General features: G+C 34.7%; 1 protein-coding gene across 3 annotated transcripts in view; it reads left to right on the top strand.

Annotated features, from left to right (window-relative positions):
• The window catches only part of arhgap27l (Rho GTPase activating protein 27, like), a 49,414-nt gene that overhangs the window by 14,868 nt on the left and 10,872 nt on the right, over nt 1-23,674 (top strand). For 2 of the 3 annotated variants that reach the window (XM_073842258.1, XM_073842249.1), the window contains exons 4-13: nt 15,237-15,695; nt 15,900-16,112; nt 18,458-18,538; nt 18,642-18,752; nt 19,120-19,206; nt 19,571-19,633; nt 19,946-20,010; nt 20,523-20,610; nt 22,730-22,831; nt 23,522-23,620. In XM_073842258.1, the coding sequence (XP_073698359.1) occupies nt 15,237-15,695; nt 15,900-16,112; nt 18,458-18,538; nt 18,642-18,752; nt 19,120-19,206; nt 19,571-19,633; nt 19,946-20,010; nt 20,523-20,610; nt 22,730-22,831; nt 23,522-23,620 (1,368 nt within the window). The remainder of the gene's footprint in view (nt 1-15,236; nt 15,696-15,899; nt 16,113-18,457; nt 18,539-18,641; nt 18,753-19,119; nt 19,207-19,570; nt 19,634-19,945; nt 20,011-20,522; nt 20,611-22,729; nt 22,832-23,521; nt 23,621-23,674) is intronic. The other variant, XM_073842267.1, reaches the window with a different exon arrangement.

The following is a 23,674-nucleotide window of genomic DNA, read 5'->3' as shown; positions in this document are numbered from 1 at the left end:
TTTTGTGCACACTCAGATTCCAGACTTTCATATAGTTGTATCTCAGCCAAATTAGGGGTGGGCGATATGGTAAAAATATCATATCACGATTTTTTCAAGAAATATCACGATTCACGATTTTATCCCGATTCTTTGTCATGTTGGTTTTACTTTTTTACAAGTTGTCTGAGTAGTACAGCCAAATTATTTTTTCTATTTTAAAACCAAAACCTTACAAGGTAACAAAATATAAAATAAAAAGAATGGCAAATATTTAAGCCAAAGTGGGCGAAGACAAAAAAATCTTTGTCATTATTTTCTTTGTTTTTAAAAAATAAGAACAAAGATAAGCTACATGTTACAAATACACATACTATACAAATAAAACAAACAGTGCTTTAATTTTCAGGTACAGTCGGTGTATTTATCAGTAGCATTCAAGAAATTTAATTAACAAATATAAAAATAAAACACTATATACATTGTATACATAAATTATACATAGAAGCAACATTTAAAGCAACTGTATTGAAGTTCTTCAGTCAAGAGCAGTGAGTGATTTTCCTTTGTTTTGTTTTATTAGCGTATCATCACCCAAAAATGACAATTCTGTCATCATTTACTCACTCTCGCATTTTTTTAAGCATAAAACATGCTGAACATAAAACTTATTTTGAATAATGTGGGTAACCAAACAGTTGCTGGGTCCCCAGTTACTTCCATATATTTTATTTATTCATTTTAAGTCAGCGGGGACCAGCTACTGTTACCCACATTCTTCAAAATATCTTCTTTTGTGTTAAGCACAAGAAAAAAATTAATATAGATTTAGGACATGTGAGTGACAACATTTTTGGGTGTACTGTCCCTTTAATGACAATCGGCAGCATGTTTAGTTCTGTCACAGAGCTGCACGCATCTATACAGGCGCGCATCCGTTTTTCTCTTAACTGTTTACTTTCACTTTAGACAACCAACTGTGTTTAAATGTAATCCTTGCGTGTTTTTGACAGTATAAGCAAATTAAGCGCCAAAGATAGCTCAGTTTAGTAATCAGGTGCTGTTTGACAGGCTTTTAGCGCACGCGCTTCAGGTTTACGCGCTCATGAAGCGCATGCCAGAACAGCGCGCGGACCAAATGGCGTTATTTTACCGGCAAGACTTTGAAGCACATTCAAATGTACTTTTGTGATCGCGAATATGAATAAGTGCAGTGTCCCGTGAGTGAATGTACAGTATATAAGGACGGAGGCACACTGTAGCACGATACTACGATATTTATTCAAAAGCAGATCGTGGAGACATTTTAATCGTCCACGATCAAAAATCGTCATATCGCACACCCCTAAGCCAAATATTGTCCTTTCCTAACAAAACCATACATCAATGGATAGCTTTATTCAGTTTTCAGATTATGTGTAAATTTCAGTTTAAAAAAATGTAACCTTATGGTTTTGTGGTTCAGGGTCACAGTTTGTCTTTTGTTTAAAATGGATGAACGCAGTAAGCATCAGCTTGCTTAATAACTTTCTTACCCTTTGCGGATTTACTGAGAATCAGAGTAGTTCCACTCTTCTTTGGGAAAAGCTAGGAATTTGTTTGGAAATGAAGGGGAGAGGCACAGTAGGAGTGGAGCTCTCAGTGCACCTGTATCAGGTTTCAGAGCCATTGTTAGTCTGTCCACATCAGTTGCAGACAAATGTTTCTCACAAAACCAGCACTGTTTTAAACTTCAAATAATCTGAAGGTCCTCAGATGACTTTATGTTGCTATATAGTTTGTAGAAGCCTGTAGAATAACCAAGAGCTCAGTTCAGGTATTGAGGGAACCGATAGCCTACATTTTCCATTATTACATTATATGCCTGTAAGCTATATGTAATTGTACCTCTATTTGTCTACTCTCAACAACTAAGAGGACATATGACAGCTAGTCATGTCTCTCAGCCACTGGCACGTTTACAAAACAAAGGAGGAGTTCTTCCTGAAGGCCTCCAAATCTCATTTCAGTGCTTTAAACCCAAACAAGTTGAGAACAACTCCCACCCTACCCACACCATAGGTATGGAAGGCCGTTAGGGCCAAAACGTGTTGTACAAACGCGTTAACGCGTAACTACGTGTTAACACGAAATTACGTGTTAACACGCGATTACGTGTTAACACGCAATTACGTGTTAACACGTAATTTTGTGCTGGCATTGAGCTTTAACGCCATCTAGTGGTTGTTTTCTAATGAATTTTATTTTTTGAAAGATTATTAATTAGGTTTACATTTAATTACATTATAGCACATAAGCATTTTTAATGATCTTATTTTTAATTGTATTTTTATATTTCGTTTTTATACCCAATTAGCCTACACAAAAGGTTAATTAAACATTTTTCAAAACAGTATTTTTTATGCATGCTTATATTGTCGTTTTTTAGCCATATTACTTTATTGACACATTAAAAAAACAATATCCTGTTCTCATAATTCAACCGCTATACATTTGTTAACCTATTAACTTTCACCCCAACATGGAGGTAATGAAAAAACAAAACAGGATGGGGGCAAAAACTTCTACATTGGAGATGTGTGTCATCCACATCATGTGCAGCAGCAGGTCTTAAAGTCACAACAAAGTTGGCAATTTAAAGAATAAAGGTAACAGAAATAATTGTAGCTATAATATGGGTTAGTCTATATTTAAATTAGAATTTGTGCCGTTAAGGTTGTAAAATGTTTGAAACTTTATTTCTGTAGGGTGAAGGAAGCAAAAGTGGGAGTCAAAACCGAGTATTTTTGCTTTCAAGTCCGAGACGAGACCGAGTAAGCAAAAAATGGTCTCGAGTCTGAGTACTTCAACGCTAGCACATATACCATCCAAGAAAAGCTCATGATTGTTTAACATTTACATTATTAACATTTTGTGATAACTATGTATATGTCCCAAACAGTGTGGAATCATTTCACAGCCCGTTTCTGAACAATCTACCTATAATTATTATTTTTGGCCAATATGTATTCCTAATAGATACACATGTCACTATTTTAGTTGAATGCTAAATATATTACATTTCCCAAAAGTTATGAAGCCAAAATGTTACTGGATACCAGGAATGACCCAGTAGTGTTTTATAGGGCAAAGTATAAAATTATCTCCAATCCATCATTCTTCATAATTTCAGTACATAATTCATGTAACACAAAATACATTTGTGTAAGACAGGCCTGATCTTTAAATGCTGTCACAGATTATGACGGTAACACTTTACAATAAGCATACATGAATAATCATGTACTAATGCCTCAATTAATACTTAATTCATCACCTACTAATGATTATCCAAGGTATTAACTAATTATAAACTAACGAAGAGCTATCCTAACTACAACTGGAGTCATATGGATTCATGGATGAATAACGGCAGCCTTAACTACATGTTAGTGCATGTTTGATAGTTAATGCATTAATTAACATTTATGGGTAGACTAAATTAAACAGCCTCTTTAAGAAGGAATAATAAATACTCTGACTTTATATTTAATTAAAATAATTTGAGCATTTTGGCTTCTTCAGCTTTGTCTTAAACATCATTGGGTGTCAAAGGAAGATCCTCTTCATCAAGTGTAGAAAATACAAAATACACTAATGACTGATCTTGTCTGTTTTATGTTCTTCTCTTTCCCTTTAAACTCACCCTATTGATTTATACACAGAATAATAAATAACAAAAACCCAAAACTCACAAAGAACATTTGTAGAAAAATCCCTGAAGAAATGCTCAAACTAGAAAGAGGTCACTCTCCATCCATACAGAACCCTGATGATCCTGCACCTCCGCTCTCTGACTTCTTGAAAATCCACACGGCATCTTGGCACAGCATAACCAGGCTGAATACTCACTGTGTTAGTACATGTGTATTTGATAGGAAGTATATCATAAATCATGAGCTGAGTTTAGTGAGTAGTTTAGAGTGATTTCATTATGTTTTTTATGTGTCTGTAAAATAATATGGCTTAAAAATGATAGTATAAGCATGCAAAACACTATTTTGAAAAATGTGTAATTAACCTTTTTTGTAATTGTGTAATTAAAAATGAAATATAAAAAATACAATTAAAAATAAGATAATAAAAAAATGCTTTTGTGCTGTAATGTAATTAAATATAAACCTAATTTAAATTAATTTCAAAATAAAAATCATTATAAAACAACCACTAGATGGCGTTAAAGCTCAATGCCAGCACAAAATTACGTGTTAACAATCGCGTGTTAACACGTAATTTCGTGTTAACACGTAGTTACGCGTTAACGCGTTTGTACAACACGTTTTGGCCCTAACGGCCTTCCATACATAGGCACTGTGTGTGAATACACAGCCAACCGTGTCCTCTAACCGTGACAGATGGCCGGTATACTGTTGAGAGCTAAACGCAGGAATAAACTTGCAAAGGATACACCACTTTACGTTTCGTATTTGTCTTTGGAAACCATAAAACGCTGTGAGTTCGGAAGAGAAAGAGTTAAAAAAGAAAGAAAGGTGGTAGCCGCTCCCTAGTTTACCTGCACTGACGGACTCGAGTCTCTTCTGAGAAGGAACAGGTGAGATTCATCTGAGGCGTCCAGCGGAAATCAAACACAGGTATTAAAACGAATACACGCTTTTTTTTTATTAACTTTTGGCGCAAAAAGGCAGGACGCGACGTTTTTGATGATTTTAATAAGAGCGGTTTGCTAGAGTCCAAAACCTTGAGCGCGAATAATCAACTAGTATCTCGCTTGCAGTGTTTATGGGAACTTATGAATCAACTCAAGTTTAAATGCGATTTTCACAGTAGGCTATATATTTTTTCCAATCACTTATTACCTACAGATTTGGTTACTTGCGTCTGTAAAGTGTAACATTGCTTTATAAACGAGTTTAAACCAGTCTAAAATGTTTTAGTGATTTACCCTATTTAAGCTGATCTACCAACATTGATAAAACAGGTTAATGTATCAGCTTGTCCGGACTAGGAGATCAGAAAACCAGTTGTTTTCTTTCGTCTAATTCCTTGGATATATTAATTGGACTTTAAGTCCACGCCTTGTTTTACCATTAAGTCAAAGTTCATGCTGTTAAATGATTACCATATTGTGCCAGTGTATATTTTGTATGTTTTTATTACAGAATAATTTGTTATCAGTAATTGTATACTAAAACAAGACCGAAACCAAAATTTAAACCTGAAAATGTGTATATACATGTGTAACTCAAATGTTTACATACAGCTTGCAGAATCTGCAAAATGTTAATAAATCATACAAAATGCATGTTATTTTTTATTTAGTACGGACCTGAATAAGATATTTCATGTAAGTGTCTTAGTAAGTATTATCTTCTGTAGCTTCTGAAGGGCAGTACTAAATTATAAAAAAACAAGACAAATGCACACATTCTCATTCCATTCAAAAGTTTACACCCCTGTCTCTTAATGCATTGTTTTTGAAGCATCAGTGAGCGTTTGAATATTCTGTAATAGTTGCACATGAGTCCCTCAGTTGTCCTCAGTGTGAAAAGATAGATCTTAAAATCATGCAGTCATTGTTGGAAAGGGTTCAAACACACAAAAATGCTGAAAAACAAAGAATTTGAGCGACCTGAACGATTTTTCTGAAAAACAGTGGGCAGTTTAACTATTCAGGACAAACATGGAACTCACTTAACCAAAAAAAAAAAATGGATCAACAACATGGCATTAAGAATCAAGGGGATGTAAACTTTTGAACAGGATAATTTTATAAATTCAACTAGTTTTTTAAGTATATTTTTTTCTTGTGGACTATATGTAAATGTCTTTTATGTGAAATTATTCAGGTCAGTACTAAATAAAAATCATGCATTTTGTGTGATCCCTTATATTTTGGTCAAATAATACATTTCAGATCATTAAATTCTGCCCATTTTTTTTAATGAATTTTTTGCAGTTACAACATGAGCAAGCGAAAAGCCTCTCAGTTGCATGCAGATGTGTTTAAATTTAGCATGGTGTCTTCAAAACTTTCGATATTTTTTTTGACCTGCATTCAACCTTTGGTAGGGAGTTTTAGCTGACCAAATGAATCAGTGGGATTTATTTTGTGATTAATAGTTGTGTTAGGTTTGCTTATAATGTGAACAGCAATGAGGAAGTGTTGTAAATCTCAATTTAAAAGGACTTTGTTTGTTTGTGAACATTGGTGCAAGTGTTCTCGGTTTCTGATATTGTTTGTGTTGCTTAAGGAAGAACTCAGTGATCAAGAATGTGGTCAAAATACACTGGAGTGTGACGTCACAAGACTATTTAGAGATTATAGGCAACGTAAATGATTGACCAAATAGTGCACGCTGATTTTTGCCAGTTTAATTGCCTGAGGGATTTTAAATGATTTCAAAATCTAAGTGTTAGTAATTATTAATTTTCTCTAAACATTAATGTGAGCTCATTGTTAAACACTGGCTCATTTGTTGGACTTCTGTCCTTTATGAGCCTTGCAACACTTTTTTTGGTCTGTAGGTCTGTGTGTCAAAGTTGAAACAAGATGGCATGAAGCTCAAATGCAGTTTCCTTGACACCAATGCTGGTAGAGTGCTCTTTTTTTCAAGGGTCTAGTCCATTAACAGGTGTGACATACAGATCAGTAAATAAGGTCACCTTTAAAGTGAAATCAGGCGAGTTTCTACAAGAGCTTTTGAGGTTTTATTTGAATGACAAAACCCAGCTTTGGCCTTTAATCTAGACTTACCGCTTGATTTGGTTACACTAGAATCCTGTCTCACCCGGTTCTTCGTGCACAGCTTGTTCAGCAGGAAAGAGGAAGTAATGGCACAGACGAAATTTGTGATTTGAGTTTGCAAGCACTGCTTCCCTTATTGGAACGATGGGACTGTGCTTTCACTAAAGGTTATTACTTCAGACATGGCTGTGATTTTTACTTCAAACTCTTGTTTGTTGTCCATGTCATGTAGCCTTTTTGACAGATCACAGGATGTTTACCGAGCCAATGATTATGTTTGTTTATTTTAATTAGCATTACTCCACCTCAAGAGGAAATGAGAGTTGGAGCCCCTCCACCCACAGCAGTTAGTTTGTGTTCCCCGTTGAGGTTTCTGTGTTTGTATGTGCGCTCTTACATGCATGTTGGACCCTCAGGAGATCCCCTTTAGCTTTCCTGTCAAATAATCTGATGTGTCCCTCCCCTAAAGCCTAATGGTTTTTTGTAAATTCCCAGTTTCTCTGAATCACTGCTTACTGTATATCTGATGATACTGTACTCTTATCCAGAAGTTCAGCAGATGTGGTCACAATACAATATTTAAGTTTTGATTATACCTTCTAGTCCTTTTTTTTTTTTTTTTTTTTTATGAGAGTTGTTTGATTTTGTTGACTGTTCGGATGGAAGTGAAAGGGGTGATCCTTAAGGCTTGCCATACGCTTATGCCCAGGCTGCAGACCTTTCTGAGGTTTCGTAAGGTAAGCGGTAAACAAGGTGGCATTGTGAGACTGAGAGATGGGGTTTGTGGGAATGCTGTGACAGATACGCAGGATATCGTGGACTCACTGATTCCATCAGTGCTTGTGAGACTACCCTTTTATTGTTTGCTTAAAGGAACAGTCTTGAACTGAATTTTTCAATGAATTGTAATTGTTACTGGGTCATTCTTGTTTATAGATCCTGTGTACGAGATTTATGATCATATGGCCTGTATTTTTTATTGTAGGTAAAGCAAATCCATCACATGCTTTGGATAACGTTGTTAATGTTTATTGTAATACTATGAGAATATTATCGTAGCTTGTTCTGCATTTATACAGTTTTTTTTAAAGATATCTGCTGCAGTATTTCAGCAATTCATATGAAATTTCAAGCAGTGACAGCTGTATACTGCAGTGTGATGTGCTATAATAAATAAAATATTTTCTATCTCATATTCATTATTCAATATGCAATTGTATGACTTTATATTAGTTAAAAGATTAATACATAGAGTTGAGGTCAAAAGTTTACATACACCTTGCAGAACCTGCTAAAATGTTAATTATTTTACCAAAATAAGAGGGATCTTACAAAATGCATGTTATTGTTTATTTAGTACTGACCTGCTGAATAAGATATTCCGCATAAAGGATGTTTACATATAGTCCACAAGAGAAAATAATATTATATAAAAAAATTATTATTATTAAAATTATAGAAAAAGTTTACATGCACTTGATTCTTAATACTCTGTTGTTATCTAAATTAGTGCTGGGCGATATGGAAAAATCATGTATCACGATATGGATTATTTTATATCACGATAACGATATATATCACGATATACCAAAATAAAGTACGTTTTCAGTTATTCTCTAAAAAGTTTGACAAAAATATCATTGCATAATTTTTTTGCAACTTTATTTTTATTCGTTATTTGAAGTGACATTTAACTGAACTGTCACAAATGAGAAAAATACATTTTAGTGCAGCAATATAAATGTATCAAATGACAACAGATTTGATGGAGGTAGAGCTACAGTAGCCTTCACATTTTTTATCCACATCATAGTTAAATAGTATTATCAAAATAAACTATTTTTTTTATTAAAATGCACAGCCATTTCAAGTTTCTGAGCAGAAAAGCACTCAATTATAAAAAAAAACCCAAAACATTTTTCAACCTTGTAGTGCAAAGTTTGCAAACCAAAATGAAGTATCACGCCTGTTTCACACATACTCCGTCTGCAGTCCGTGTGCGTTACGTATGCGGTGCAGAGGCAGCACGGACTCGTTTTGCTTTCACACAGAACGCGTTTGCAGTCCGTTCCTGATCCGCGGGTGTTTACCACAAACACACCATTTATCCGTTATTTTAATTTCAAATACAAACGTGCTTTTTTATCATTGGGATACTCTTTTATCACAGTACACTAATACAATACTACTAGACATATTCACGTTTAAACTCAACGTATTATAAACAACGTAGGCTATTATTCAATGCACTTGACTTCTAGATTTGTATATTAAGTTGCTCAAGCAAGTTGCAACACATGTAAACACAGCATAGCTTCCTTTTTATATTGAAATTGGGCTATCACAAATATTTTAAATTAAAACTTACCACAGACAAGCAGTCAGCTCTCTGTGCCTTTCTTTCGTATTAAATCTTTATTAAAAAACATATTTTAAAGAACTTTTCTACCTGGACAAGTGCATCTATTATGTTGCCTTGTTTATTTAAAACTGCACTATTTTAAACCTAGCCAAAAAGCCACGTGTTGACTGTGAAACACAGTAGACTGCATTTATGGTACATTTCCGTGTCAATCCATGTTCATTTTTACAGCGAACAATGCGCTGTCACTTTAATTCAGCGCATGCAGCACAGCAAAAACAGACTCTGTGCCGAAAGGATCGCTCCACTGCTGTAAACGCACCGCATCTGGAACGCACTACCGGACAGCAACCGCGTGCAGTGTGAACGATCTGATCCGTTAACATGGGTGCCGAAAAAAATACGCAACGCATACGCACTGCAGACGAAGTATGTGTGAAACAGGCGTCAGCGTCGGGCGCGGAAACAGTCTTTTGGCAGAGTTTGCTCTTCTGCTCCGTGTCGGAGCTCTTGAAGCCAAAATGCAACAAAATCACTGACGTACCCCCACGTGTCGGTAAAAGTACTTCTTGTCTGCTGCCTGCGTAGCAGTTTCAGTTTGTTGTTGCGACTCCGGGCATTCATCTTCAACCTCTTGCGTCTCCATCTTTAGGCTAAGCACTCACGAGTTAAAGCATGTCGCACTCGCAACAACGTAAAGCGTCACGTCGCACAAGACGGAGTTTCTTTGTGAAAAAGTTCGTTTTTATTCTTGATTATCACTTATAGGGTAGAGTATGCATTGCACAGCAACAAGACACTATCATACATTTGTCATAGCCTATTTAATGCAATATTTTCTTTAGTAATTGATAAAATTGGGTTAGAGACGATAGAAACGATAGAAGAGAAATAGGACGATAGACACTTTTCTATCGTCCCCACGATATATATCGTCATATCGCCCAGCACTAATCTAAATGATCCACAGCTGTTTTTTTGTTTGTTTTTTTGTTTAGTGATAGTTGTTCGTAGGTCCCTTGTTTGTCCTGAAGAGTTCAACTGCCCACTGTTATTCAGAAAAGTCTTTCAGGTCCCTCAAATTCTTTGGTTTTTCAGCATTTTTGTTTATTTAAACCCGTTCCAACAATGACTATGATTTTGAGATCCATCTTTTCACGCTGAGGACAACTGAGGGACTCATGCAACTATTAGAGAAAGTTCAAACGCTCACTGATGCTACAGAAGAAAGAAACATGCCGGGAGGGGGTGAAAACTTTTAGAATTTAAGGATCAGGGTAAATTTAACTTATTTTTTTCTTCTAGGAAATATGTAAGTATCTTCTGTAGCTTCTGAAGAGCAGTGCTACATAAAAACAAATGATATTTAGGCAAAGTAAAAAAACAAAAACGTAGCTACACATCTTCATTATGTTCAAAAGTTTTCACCCCCGGACTCTTAGTGCATCATGTTTCCTTCTGAAGCATCAGTGAGTGTTTGAACCTTCTGTAATAGTTGCATATGAGTCCCTCAGTGTGAATAGATGGATCTCAAAATCATACAGTTATTGTTGAAATGGATTCAAATACACAAAAATAATTTGTAGGATCTGAAGGTTTTTTCAGAAGAACAGCAGGCAGTTTAACTGTTCAGGACAAACAAGGGACTTATGAACAACAATAACTAAACAAAAAAGAAACGGTATTAAGAATCAAGTGTATGTGCATTTTTGAACGGGCTCGTTTTTATGAATCCAATTATTATTTTCTCTTGTGGACTATATGTCATTCAGATTGTTGTGATACTTCATTTTGGCAGTGGACCACACTCTGTTATGTGCTCCTCTCAACTGTAAATCATGCAGCGGAAACCTCTGCCCGTTATTATGTTTTGATCTTGGCTTCCCTTCCCCAGAGAGTGTGCTGTGCTTTGGAAAACACATTATCTGGATGCTTCCTCATTTTGGAAGAACACGGTTTCCAGAGAAACTTTCACTTGGACTAAACAAACACTTGGTTTTGATTTGGATGGCCTGTTGTTGATGTTTTTCAGACCTCACATTGAGCTTCCACAGGTGTGCATGTCCCCAGTCTAAATCTAACCAGCTTTTTGAGGCCATGCCATGATAGTTCTAAAACAAATGAAGATTATGTCATTTACTTGAAACACAAACTGTCTTTTTTAACTAGAGGATTTAGCTAGCAGAACATTCAGGCTGCTCATTTTTACACAAATGATAAAGGGATAGTTCACCCAAAAATGAAAAATCTGTCATTAATTACTCACCCTCATGTCATTTCAAGACCTCCGTTCATCTTCCGAACACAAATTAAGATATTTTTAAAGAAATCTGAGAGCTTTCTGATCCTCCATAGACAGCAATGCAACTGACACTACAAGGTCCAGAAAGGTAGTAAGGAAATCTGTAAAATAGTCCAGGTGACTTCAGGGTTTCAACTGTAATTTTATGAGGCTACGAGAAAACGTTTTGCGCTAAAACAACAAAAATATTATTTAACATTTCTTTTCCCCAGAGTTACCATCTTCCGCCATTATTGAGAGTACCACAATGCATGCGCATGCTTTCTTCTGCTCGCATGCATGTTCTACACTTGTGTCGTGGTACTCTCGATAATGGTCATAACTCTGGGAAGAATAGTTGAATAAAAATCGTTATTTTTGTTTTTTATGGTTAAAACCACTGATGTTACATGGAAGACTTTGTCAACTTGCTATCTTTCCTGAGCCTTGAATGTGGTAGGACACTTGCTGTCTATGAAGGGTCAGAAAGCTCTCGGATTTCATCAAAATTACCTTAACTTGTGCTTTAAAGATGAATGAAGGTCTTATGAGTTTGGAACAACATGAGGGTAAGGAATTAATGACAGAATTTTCATTTTTGTGTGAACTATCCCTTTAATGTTGACTATTCAACTCTATATTCTTATATACAGTGCCTTGCAAAAGTATTCATTCATTTTTTTTTTTTTCACATTTTGTTGTTTATCTTGACCTCAGGACTTGGTTTTTGCTCTGATATGCATTTTCAGCTGTTAGACTTTTCTGAGAGGTGTGTGCCTTTCTAAATCATACTCATTCAAATGAATTTGCCACAGTTTAACTCCACTCGAAGTGTAGTAACATCTAGAAGCAACGTGAATGCTCCTGAGCTAAATTTCGAGTGTCCCAGAAAAGGGTATGAATACTTATGCAGTGTGATCTTTTCAGTTTTTTATTTTTAATACATTTGCACAAATGTTAAAAACCTATTTTTTGTTTTGCCATTATGGAGTAGGGAGTGTAGGTTGATGTGGGAAAAAAAAAAAGTAATTTAAAGTAGTTTAACATAAGGCAGCAACACCAAAATGTGAAAAAAAATGAAGGGGTATGAATACTTTCGCAAGGCACTGTACCTCTAAAAATATTTTAAGCACGATAAGATGATTTTTATTTATTTTTTTATGTTTTGTGCAAACTTTCCATTAAGTGGAGATGACTGTTCTAGTGTAGTAAAATTCCATTGAAAAACACTATAACGAGAGAGAGCGAAGATGAAAGCCTGCTAGATATTTGATTCCACATAAACGTCCTTGTGTCGTTCCTGAATCGAGGGAGCGGTTCCGGCAGGATTTTCTTCCCATAGCGCTTTGATTTTATCAAGTTTCTATAGACCTTTGTTCAGATGAATAATGGAAGTTCTTGCATGGGACATAGACAGATACACTCCTAACTTTGACATAACGTCATGTTAGTGCCATGCTCTGTGTGATGTGGTCTTTTCAATTGTACGTGTCAATAAAAGTTTAATATTTACTTGGTTTTCAATACTTATGCATGCAACAAAATTCCAGAAGTCTAATGAAACGTAAAGGGTAATGCTGTCCGTGTTTGCTATGAAAGGTTTGTGTTGAAATGGTCAAACTAAGCCAGCGCATGTGCAAACAAATGTGCAAATATCATACCTCTAGGTAATTTACTCCAAGATGTTCATGTCTTTCTTTCTTCAGTCGAAAAGAAATTAAGGTTTTTGAGGGAAAACATTCTAGGATTTTTCTTCATATAGTGAACTTTAATGGGGATCAATGGGTTGAAGATCCAAATTGCAGACAGTATATTTTCTTTTTTTGCTTTATTTCGCCAACAAAAATCATTTCAAACACAACTCATTTTCTCCTCCAACTTAAAAATTGTCAGAGCATCGTTGTTTGGCCTTTTTTTTTGTAAGGGGCATTTGTCTTTCTTTGCATGTTTGCTTGGTAAACAAGTCAAGCTAGTGCAAGACGAGCATTTGTGGTTAAAGTACAAAAAAACATTTTTTTTTCTTTTTTAAATGACAGATTGTTTCGCTTAACCCTTATGCGGTCTTCGTTTTGGAATCACACTCATGGTCTTTGGGGTCTCTAGAGACCCCAGGCAACAAAACTTAGATTTTGTAACAAAATAAAAGGTAACAAAAAAAACGAAAAAATGTTTTTCCTGTTAATTAATGTTTTTACTCCACATTGGTGCAGTTTTCTCAGTTTTTATGCTATGTTTTAAATATATATAAATTATTAAATAAATATATATATTTAATAGGTTTATATGCAAAAACAGCTTTTTATGTAAAATTCACTTTATAAAATACCCACATTTTAAACTTTCATTCATGGGGATAACATGGATAATTTGATATGGTTTAGTGTAAGATTTTTGCCCATTTTTTGGAAAATGCCGTTTTAAAAGTAAAAAAATATAACTTTTACCACTAGATGGCTGCAGAGCACTACTATTAACTAATTGCTATTTGACCAACAATAAGATATCTTTTCACAAGTTTTTTCAGTTGAATTTATATCTACATATTATGAAATCACAATTATTACAATAAAAAATACTTTTTGACAAAGTTAAGCATTTTTTTGTACTGAAACAAAACCAGTTCTATTACATATTGAGTAGCAGTACACAACATGAACATAAGAATGCAACAACAACATCTTTTTTACTTTTTATTTGACAAATTATAAGAGAGCAGTTTTTATGGTCTCCAAATGTAGTCCTGTGTGTTTCATGATATGTAGATATGAACTCAACTGAAAAAAAAACTTGTGAAAAGACATCTTTCAGGTGGTCAAATAGCAAAAAGCATATAGTGGAGCTCTGCAGCCACCTACTGGTAAAAGTATTTTTTTTTACGTTTAAAACTGGATTTTCCAAAAGATGGGCAAAAATCTTACACTAAACCATGTGAAATTATCCATTTTATCTACATGAATGAAAGTTAGTCATGTGAGGTTTTTATGAAAGGGAATTTTACAAAAAAAGCTGTTTTTGTGTAAAAACCTATACAAAATATTTGTTTATTAATTTATATATATTTTAAAAATATCCTAAATTCTCCAAAAACTGCACACATGAGGAGTAAAAACATTAATAAACAGGAAAATAACATTTGTTTTGTTTTTTTAACTATTGTTTTATAACAAAAATTGCATTTTGACCACGAGTGTGAGTTTTTTTTTTACACCAAGATAAAATCATGCTATCAATCCAATTTTTTTTTTTTTTTTTTTTTTGTAGATCTACAAAGTGTTTACAGTTTTACAGAGTCTCATGTCTCTTGGACAAAGAGAACATTTTTTAAATTTTTCCAAACGTCATTTGGGGTAAAAAATACCCCGAAGACCGCATAAATTCCTTGGCTGGGATCACGTAGAGCCCCTTAAAGCCGCAGTGAAATGTTGATCCCCTTTGAAGTTCACTATATGGAGAAAAATTCTGGAATGTTTTCCTCAAAAAACATTTCTTTTCGATTGATGAAAGAAAGGCATGAACATCTTGGATGACATGGGGGTGAGTAAATGATCAAGAAATTTTTATTCTGCAAGTGAACTTCTTTTAAAGGGACAGCTTTGTACCTTTTCCCCCCTAAATGGTGCATATTCGCACTTTAGAGTAGAAACATACGTAAAGTAGTAATATGTACTCTTATGGTAATATGAACTATTTAGGGGTAAAGAAGCTACAAAGTTGTTCTTTTGAGGGTACTGTCCCAATGACAAGCTGTTGCATTTTTGTTGTATTTCAGTAAAACCATGAGGGTCAGTAGATGAGGACAACTATTCATCTTTAGATTAATTTTTGTCTGCCATCATACCAAAATCATGACCTTTCTTCTCTCCCATCAGACAGAGAATGACCCCACCACGGCAGTGTATGCCAATGTTACTGACCTGAAGAAGACCACTCCTCGCCCTTCGAACTCCTCTGTCTCAACGTGCTCCTCGCCAGGCATCACCCTCAGTCCCGCTCCAGACTGTGTCTCCCCGCCTAACTCAGCTGGATGGCAGGTCCATACTGACTACGACAGCGGTAAAGAGTACTACTACCACCCTGCCACAGGACAGAGCAGTTGGTCTGATCCCCGTAGCCCCCCAGCAGGAGCAGGTATGGAGTCTGTGACCTCCTCCATACCTGTGCCCACCCCGCAGGGCTCTGACTGGGAGCAGGCTTTGGATGAAACCACTGGGAGACTTTATTATTATAATCCCACTTTGAATCAGTCCTCTTGGACTGCCCCGGAGCTATCGCCACCTCCGACCTCTACAGATAAAGCGCACAGTCATGGCAAGGAGGCAAACGGGCCGGTAAGATTCTACCTGCATTTATATCCGTCTTTCTGTCTTTGTATCTCTGTATCTACACTATCATTTAAACAAATTGGAAAGAAATGTAATAATTTTATTCAGCCAGGATGCATTAAATGAATCAAAACTGACAGTAAAGTTTGTTTCCGTCTGTTTTTTTTTTTTTTATTATTATTTTTTTTTTATCTCTCTTTGCATCCACAGCCACCTCTTCCAGAGGAGGACTACCCAACGAATCAGCATGAGAATTCACATATTTCTCTCCAGCTTCCTAAGGATTTTCAGTTGCCCCAAATCAAGCGCGCCGTCATCCCTAGGGCTGTTGTGGACACGCATAAAGATGTCCCTGCAGGCTGGACTCAATCTGTTGGGGCCGACGGAAAATCTGTCTACACAAATGAACTCTCAAATGAACAGGTAATGAGAGTTTATCACAACACACACACTACCAGTCAAAAGTTTTTGAACAGCAAGGTTTGTAATGTTTTCTTTCGCTCACCAAGCCTGCATTTATTTGATCCAAAGACAGTAAAATTGTGAAATATTTTTACTATTCAAAAAAAATTTTTTTATTTGAATATATTTTAAAATTGAATTTATTCCTGTGAGCAAAGGTAAATTTTTTTTAGCATCTTTATTTCAGTCTTCCATGTCACATGATTCTTCAGAAATAATTCTAATTGCCGATTTGCTGTTAAAGAAACATTTATTATCAAATTATTTATTATCAAATTATTATCAATATTTAAAACAGTTGAGTATTTTTTTTTTTTTCAGGATTCTCTGATAAATAGAAAGATCTAAAGATTTCTCTGAAATAAAAAGCTTTAACATTATGTCACATTATGCACTATACCATTTAAAAGCTCGGTATACTTTTTATTATTTCTTGTTTGGGAAAGGTGATGATAAAGACATTTGTAATGTTACAAAAGATTTCTATTTCAGATAAATGCTGCTCTTCTGAACTTTCTATTCATCAAAGAAACCTGAAAAAATTCTACCCAGCTGTTTTCAAAATAATTATACTTTTAGAAGCAGCAAATCAAATATTATAAATATTTCTGAAGGATCATGTGAAGAAGTAATGATGCTAAAGATAAAGCTTTGAAATCACAGGAGTAAATAACACTTAAAATATGTAAAAAAACAAACAAACAAACCTGTTATTTAAAATAGTAAAATGATTTAGAAATTGTACTCTTTTTGCTGTACTTTGTATTAAATAAATTCAGGTTTGCTGAGCATAAAATACTTCTTCAGTCTTACTGTTCAAAAAAGGTTGGGAGTACTAATGAATGTACTACAGTGATCATACAATATATATACTTGAAAAAGAAAACTAAAGAGACTTATTTAATTTCCCTTCTCTAAGCAGAATCTTGAATGATCATAATAAAACTATTAGTATATGTAAGAGATTTTTCATTTTAATTTAGAAGATGTGAGAGGACATTTATGGCGATTGGTTTTGTATGCATTAGTGCCCCCTTTTGGTAACTTTTTGAGACCCTAACTGTGCAAATTGCAGAAAGACATTTTCCAATTTTTTGATAGACGGTCATTGGGGAAATGATTTTAAACACATTTAAAATGGAGGTGGAGTTACTATTTCGTATTGCTAAAAGTGAAATCAAAACAGCCAACGTATTTAATAAGTAAACATGCTACAGGCAAGAAATGTGTTAAAAGGTTTGTCAAATACAGTTGAAGTCAAATGCTTACATACATCCTGCAGAATCTGCAAAATGTTAATTATTTACCCTAGTAAATGATACAAAATCCATGATATTTTTTTATTTAGAACCTGAATAAGATATTTCGTATTGATAATGTTTACATATAGTCCACAAGAGAAAATAATAGTGGAATTTATAAAAAATTACCTTGTTCAAAAGTTTACATACACTTGATTCTTAATACTGTGTTGTTACCTGAATGATCCACAGCTGTGTTTTTTTTATTTAGTGATAGTTGTTCATGAGTCTCTTGTTTGTCCTGAACAGTTAAACTGCCCGCTGTCCTTTAGAAAATCCTTTGGGTCCCGCAAATTTTTTGGTCTTTCAGCATTTTGTGTATTCAAACCCTTTCCAACAATGACTGTATGATTCTGAGATCCATCTTTTCACACTGAGGACAACTGAGGGACTCGTATGAAACTATTACAGAAGGTTCAAACACTCACTGATGCTTCAGAAGGAAACACAATGCATTAAAAGCTGGGGGTGAAAACTTTTGGAATTTGAAGATCAGGCTTAATTTAACTTATTTTGTCTTCTAGGAAAACATGTAACTATCTTCTGTAGGGCAGTTTAACTGTTTAGGACAAGGACAAAGGACTCATGAACAACTATCACAAAACAAAAAGTATTAAGAATCAAGCGGACGTAAATGTTTGCACGGGGTCATTTTAATAAATTCAACTATTATTTTCTCTTGTGGACTGTACGTAAATGTCTTTTATGGGAATTATCTTATTCAGGTCAGCACTAAATAAAAAAATAACATGCATTTTGCATTGCATCCCTCTTATTTTGGTTAAATAATTAACATTTTGCAGATTCTGCAAGGTCTGTAAACTTTCGACTTCAACTGTAGCTCTGTAGTTGGTCTGTATCACGACATCGAATATGCTCAAATATATCATTTAATTTTGAATAATTTAATGGCCAAATCTTTCTTAAAATAAGTAACTTAATAAATAAGCCAAAACATTTATTTGAAATGTCTGACTGACTACTATGTTTGTCTCCCGATCACAGTGGATCCAGTCTAAGGATGACAAAGGAAAGACATACTACTACCAAAAAAATGGGTCTAAATGTCAGTGGACCCTTCCAGAGGTCTGTGTATGATGCATTTGTGTTATTTTATATTCTTTTCAAATGCATATCTCACTTTGAACTCTGCATAAACTCATAGGACCTTTATTGACTCTTTGTACAGGCTTCAGCCCCGTCCGGTCAGCCGATTAATGGAAATGGAATAGACCAAGATTCTCTCCCCGTTTTGAACAACTGGAGACAATCCCAGGTTACCGCATCTCAGGAAGACCTGGTGAGTGTCATTCACTTTTAACCTGGATCTTTTCACTCGTATAATTTAAAATAAACACAATTATTATTTTTTTTTACCTGTTCCTTGTAAATCGTTAACATTTATCTGACTTATGAAGCCTTATAGAGGTCAGAGACAGCTAGACATAAACCAAAAACTTTCTTCACAGTTTCGGCAAATGGTGTGAGGGATGCCCTCGAGTCTGTTCTTTCTCATGTGAGACAATTCATTCTCAGCTATTTTTGCAGCTTACATCAGTGACCACAACAGGAAGGAAGGAAACATCTGGTACCTGAACTGACACACCAGCGCACCATTTTCCACCAGCTAATATTCATTTATTTGTCTTTCTCTTTTCCTCCTGCAGAAATTTTCCCCCTCGCACAGGCGGATTGCCTCTGACAACGCCAGTGATGCATCCAGTTCAGGGAATTCACCAGAATCACAGCATTACGTATGTAACATGACCTCTGTTATTTCCAGTCCTCAGTGGAGCTTTTAACTCATGTCATTCATTTCAACAAAACTCATTCATGTGTAACAGTCTCATTCTTATTCCATTTAAATTTTACTCCCATTCATGTTAAGTTCCCCGTGCATGGTCTAAATCTAATTACAGACCATTGTTTAATGTCATGCTATTAAAAAAAAATGTTTTTAAGTCTCAAGTAAACAATTTTCTGCCATTGGGTTTTTATAATGTGCTCATTTATCAGTGTTTTTATGTTAAAAATAGTAGTTTGTCAAAAATATGCAGGATAATGTTTGCAGAGTCCAAGATTTTGTTAGAACCCAAGATTCTTGTTTCCTTTCTCAAGGATAAAAAGTTAAGACGGCGGAGGAACCTGTCCAGTCACAGCACAGATTCACATTCTCATCATGTGCGTCCTGAGCTTGTTTTTGGGGTCCAAAACTAACAAGTCATGCATTAGATGAAAACTAACATCATTGCTTGTTTTTGTCTTTAACCAGTAGCTGTAGATAGTGTTGTTTTGTGGCATGCCGTTCCGTCGTTGCTCATTTGTCATCCTACCAACAGTCCTGAACACTTTTTAATAACTCTTTTGTTGCACTCACTTTCAAATTTATACATTCACAGAGAGCTTCTTTGTATGTTCTGGGTTTGTTTTTTTATATACAGGGTAAGTCCTATCCCTCTAACAAACAACTTCTTGTCTTTTGCATTGCATCAGTCATCACTGGAGAAGGCTGGGATTCTCAACAAGACCAAAGTGGCTGAGAATGGAAAAAGGCTGAGGTGGGGCCTAGCGTTCATCTGTGGTTAAGCAGTACAGTCATATTTAAAGTATTGATAGAAAAAAAAGCATGCAAGTTAGTCATCTGTGTCATTTTTACCACAGGGATCCCCAAACTTTCTTTTCAACCAAACCCATTTAAACTAAACTACTTGGAGTACCCCCTGAGATTTTAAGTCAAAATTGTAATAATATGACAACATTCATAGGTTCTTAAACATGCAGGAAAATTTAATTTAATTTAATTTCATGGCATGACAAGACATTTCATTTTTTGTTCTGTTTGTTTTTATATATTTTTAGTTTAGTTAGTTTCCCTGTAAACCTTGATCTATGAAACTTTGAAAATCTATGAAAAAGTTTATATATAGATTCCCTTTATATATATATATATATATATATATATATATATATTGCTCAGATGCTAAGAATAGAGTAAGATTAGACAGAATTTGATCTTTAAAGTGTTTTAACACGTGTCTCTGCTCTAAAACGGCTGCTGCTGTCATTGCAGGAAGAACTGGGCGCAGTCGTGGACTGTTCTCCATGACGGCATACTCACTTTCCACAAAGACCCTAAATTTACACCCGCTGGGATGTCTGTAAGTTTACTAAATCTGTTTAATAAATAATTTGCGATGCACAATAGATTAGACATTAGACATTTTTAAAATGTATTAAATTAGTCAACATCAGATACAGACTGGATGTTTTAAATTCTGCATACTCATTTTCTCTATTTTTACGTGTAGATTAAGTTTTCCAGCAACCTGAAAATATCTATTTTTAATGCTCTACATTGTGTTGTAAATTTACTTGTAGCATTTAAACAATTTCAATTTTAGCATTTTATTTTTGTTTAGAAAAAAATTTGTGTACAATTTTAATGTCGACAATTTATTGGTTGTCTATGGAAGCCCGTTTCCGCCACTGAATAAAACAAATAAAAAAGGTAATTGCGACTTAACTTACAATTCTGACATTTTCTCAGAATTGCATAATATAAACTCACAGTTGTGAGTTATAAAGTTAGAATTGTGAGACACAAAGACACAATTCTGAGAAATAAAGTCTTCTCAAAATCACAAGTTTATATCTCACGATTCTGACTTTTTTCCAAACTCGCAATTCTCACATTATAACACGCAACTGGAAATTATTAAGTCAGAACTGTGAGATATAAACTTGCATATATGAGAACATATTAGTCTTTTTTTCCCCCTTCAAATTTGGACTTTAAACTTGCAATCGTGAGTTTTATTTCTCACAATTCTTAGAAAAAAGTCAGAATAGCAGGAAAAAAGTTAGAATTGTGAGATATAAATTCACAATTGCGAGAAAAAAAAGAATTGCGAGATACAAACTTGCATTTAAAAAAAAACTTGCAAAAGTTTTTTTTTCTTAAAATCGCAAGTTTATGTCTCAAAATTCTGACTTTTTATAACACGCAACTGCAAATTATTAATTCAGAACTGTAAACTTGCATATCTGAGAAAATATCAGTCTTTTTCCCCCTTCAAATTTGGACTTTTAACTCGCAATTGCAAGTTTATGTCTTGCAGTTCTTAGAAAAAAGTCAGAATTGTGAGATATAAATTCGCAATTGCGAGGGGAAAAAAAAGAAATGCAAGACACAAACTCGCATTTAAAAAAAAAATTATGAGTTCATATTTCAAAATTCTGACTTTTTTCCAAACTTGCAATTCTGACTTTATAACAAGCAATTGCAAGTTATTAAATCAAAACTGTGAGATATAAACTTGCATATCTGAGAACATATCCGTCTTTTTTCCCTTTCAAATTTAGACTTTATAACTCACAATTGTGAGTTTTTGTCTTACAATTCTTAGAAAAAAAAGTCAGAATAGTGAGATATAAATTCACAATTGCGAGAGGAAAAAAAAGAATCGCAGGAAACAAACTTGCATTTTCAACAACAAAAAAACCCCTCACAATTCTGACGTTTTTTTTTTCTTAAATCGTGAGTTTGTGTCTCAAAATTCTGCCTTTTTTCCAAACTCGCAATTCTGACTTTATAACACGCAATTGCAAGTTATTAAATCAGAACTCTGAGATAGAAACTTGCGTATCTGAGAACATATCAGTTTTTTTCCCCCCTCAAATTTGGATTTAAAACCCGCAATTGCGAGTTTATGTCGCACAGTTTGCTGTGAGACTGATATGTTCTCAGATATGCAAGTTTAACTTGCAATTGCTTGTTATAAAGTCAGAATTGCGAGTTTGGAAAAAAGTCCGAATTGTGAGATATAAATTCGCAATTGCACAAGAAAAAAAAGAATTGCGAGATACAAACTCGCATTTAAAAAAAAAAAATGTCAGAATTGTAAGTTCATATTTCAAAATTCTGACTTTTTTTCCAAACTCGCAATTCTGACTTTATAACAAGCAATTGCAAGTTAAACTTGCATATCTGAGAACATATCAGTCTTTTCTCCCTTAAAATTGGACGAGAAAATCTGTCTTTTTATCTCACAATTCTGACTTTTTTCTTGCAATTCTGAGTTTATACCACTCAATTCTGAAAAAAATGTCGCAATAACCTTTTTTTATTTTTTTATTCAGTGGTGGAAACGGGGCTTCCTTTTGTTTGTTTCATGCAACATGAATCAATAGAAATCACATACAGTAGCACCTGTTGATTAGGTCTACTAAAGAGAACAACTATAAACTAAACTGACTGCCATTGGTTGACTCCCCCAGACCAAATCCAATCAGATCGTGCCAGAGTACACAGTGGAACTGAAAGGAGCCACTTTATCATGGGCGACTAAAGAAAAGTCAAGCAAGAAGAATGTTCTAGAGGTGAGCACTGTGACTCAGCACAGCATTTTCCTGTTCATAGCTTGTGTGAAATAAATAAACAAAGGACTGCATCCTGTGAAATTTATGACAGTGGTTTTCCAGGAATTAAGAAATATTTGCTGTTCTGAATTCAGATATGTTCCATTGTGATTGCTTTAGTCATTGGCAAGTGTGACAGGTGACCTTTGTTTAGGCAATAAAACACTAATACTGACAGAACTCTTGCACTATTAGCAACATGTTTCACAGTTTAAGGAGGGGTAAAGCTGAGAAGTATATTATCTCATGCACAAATATTTCAATGTTTATTGCCTTGATATGGATTACTACCAGTATGTTGACTTTTGCATTCAGAGATTTTCTTGTCAACATATCCACCTTATTTTTCAATGTGGAAAGTAAGCCGTTTTTTTATGAATGTGCAAGACTTTCGGTGCATTAGCCGCTATAGGGAAATAACCTGAAGGATAACCAAGTGCACTGTTTGCACTACAAACCAGTGTGTTCAGATATGGTAAAAAAACACCAGTTTGCAATATTAAGCAGCAAAATGAGCTGTTTTGTACAGCTAAAAAATGCAAATAAGCAAATGACTCCGGAAATGGCTGGCTCTTACAAGAAAATTAAGGTGGATATAAGGTCTATATTTTTTTTATCAAAGCCTGTAATACTGTCCATGTTGCTAAACAGCTCAAGACACGTCACGGCTCTGAGTATCTGATACAGTATGACACAGACAGCATCATACACGACTGGCACAAGATCATTCTGGACACCATCAAACTGCTGGTGAGTAGCGCCCCTGCTGGTAACATACAGTATAACAAAAACACAAAATCGAAT

The sequence above is a fragment of the Garra rufa genome, chromosome 1 (assembly GCF_049309525.1).
Source record: "Garra rufa chromosome 1, GarRuf1.0, whole genome shotgun sequence".
NCBI lineage: Eukaryota > Metazoa > Chordata > Actinopteri > Cypriniformes > Cyprinidae > Garra > Garra rufa.
Note: the sequence above shows the minus strand (reverse complement) of the source record. Positions and strands in the feature narration are given on the sequence as shown.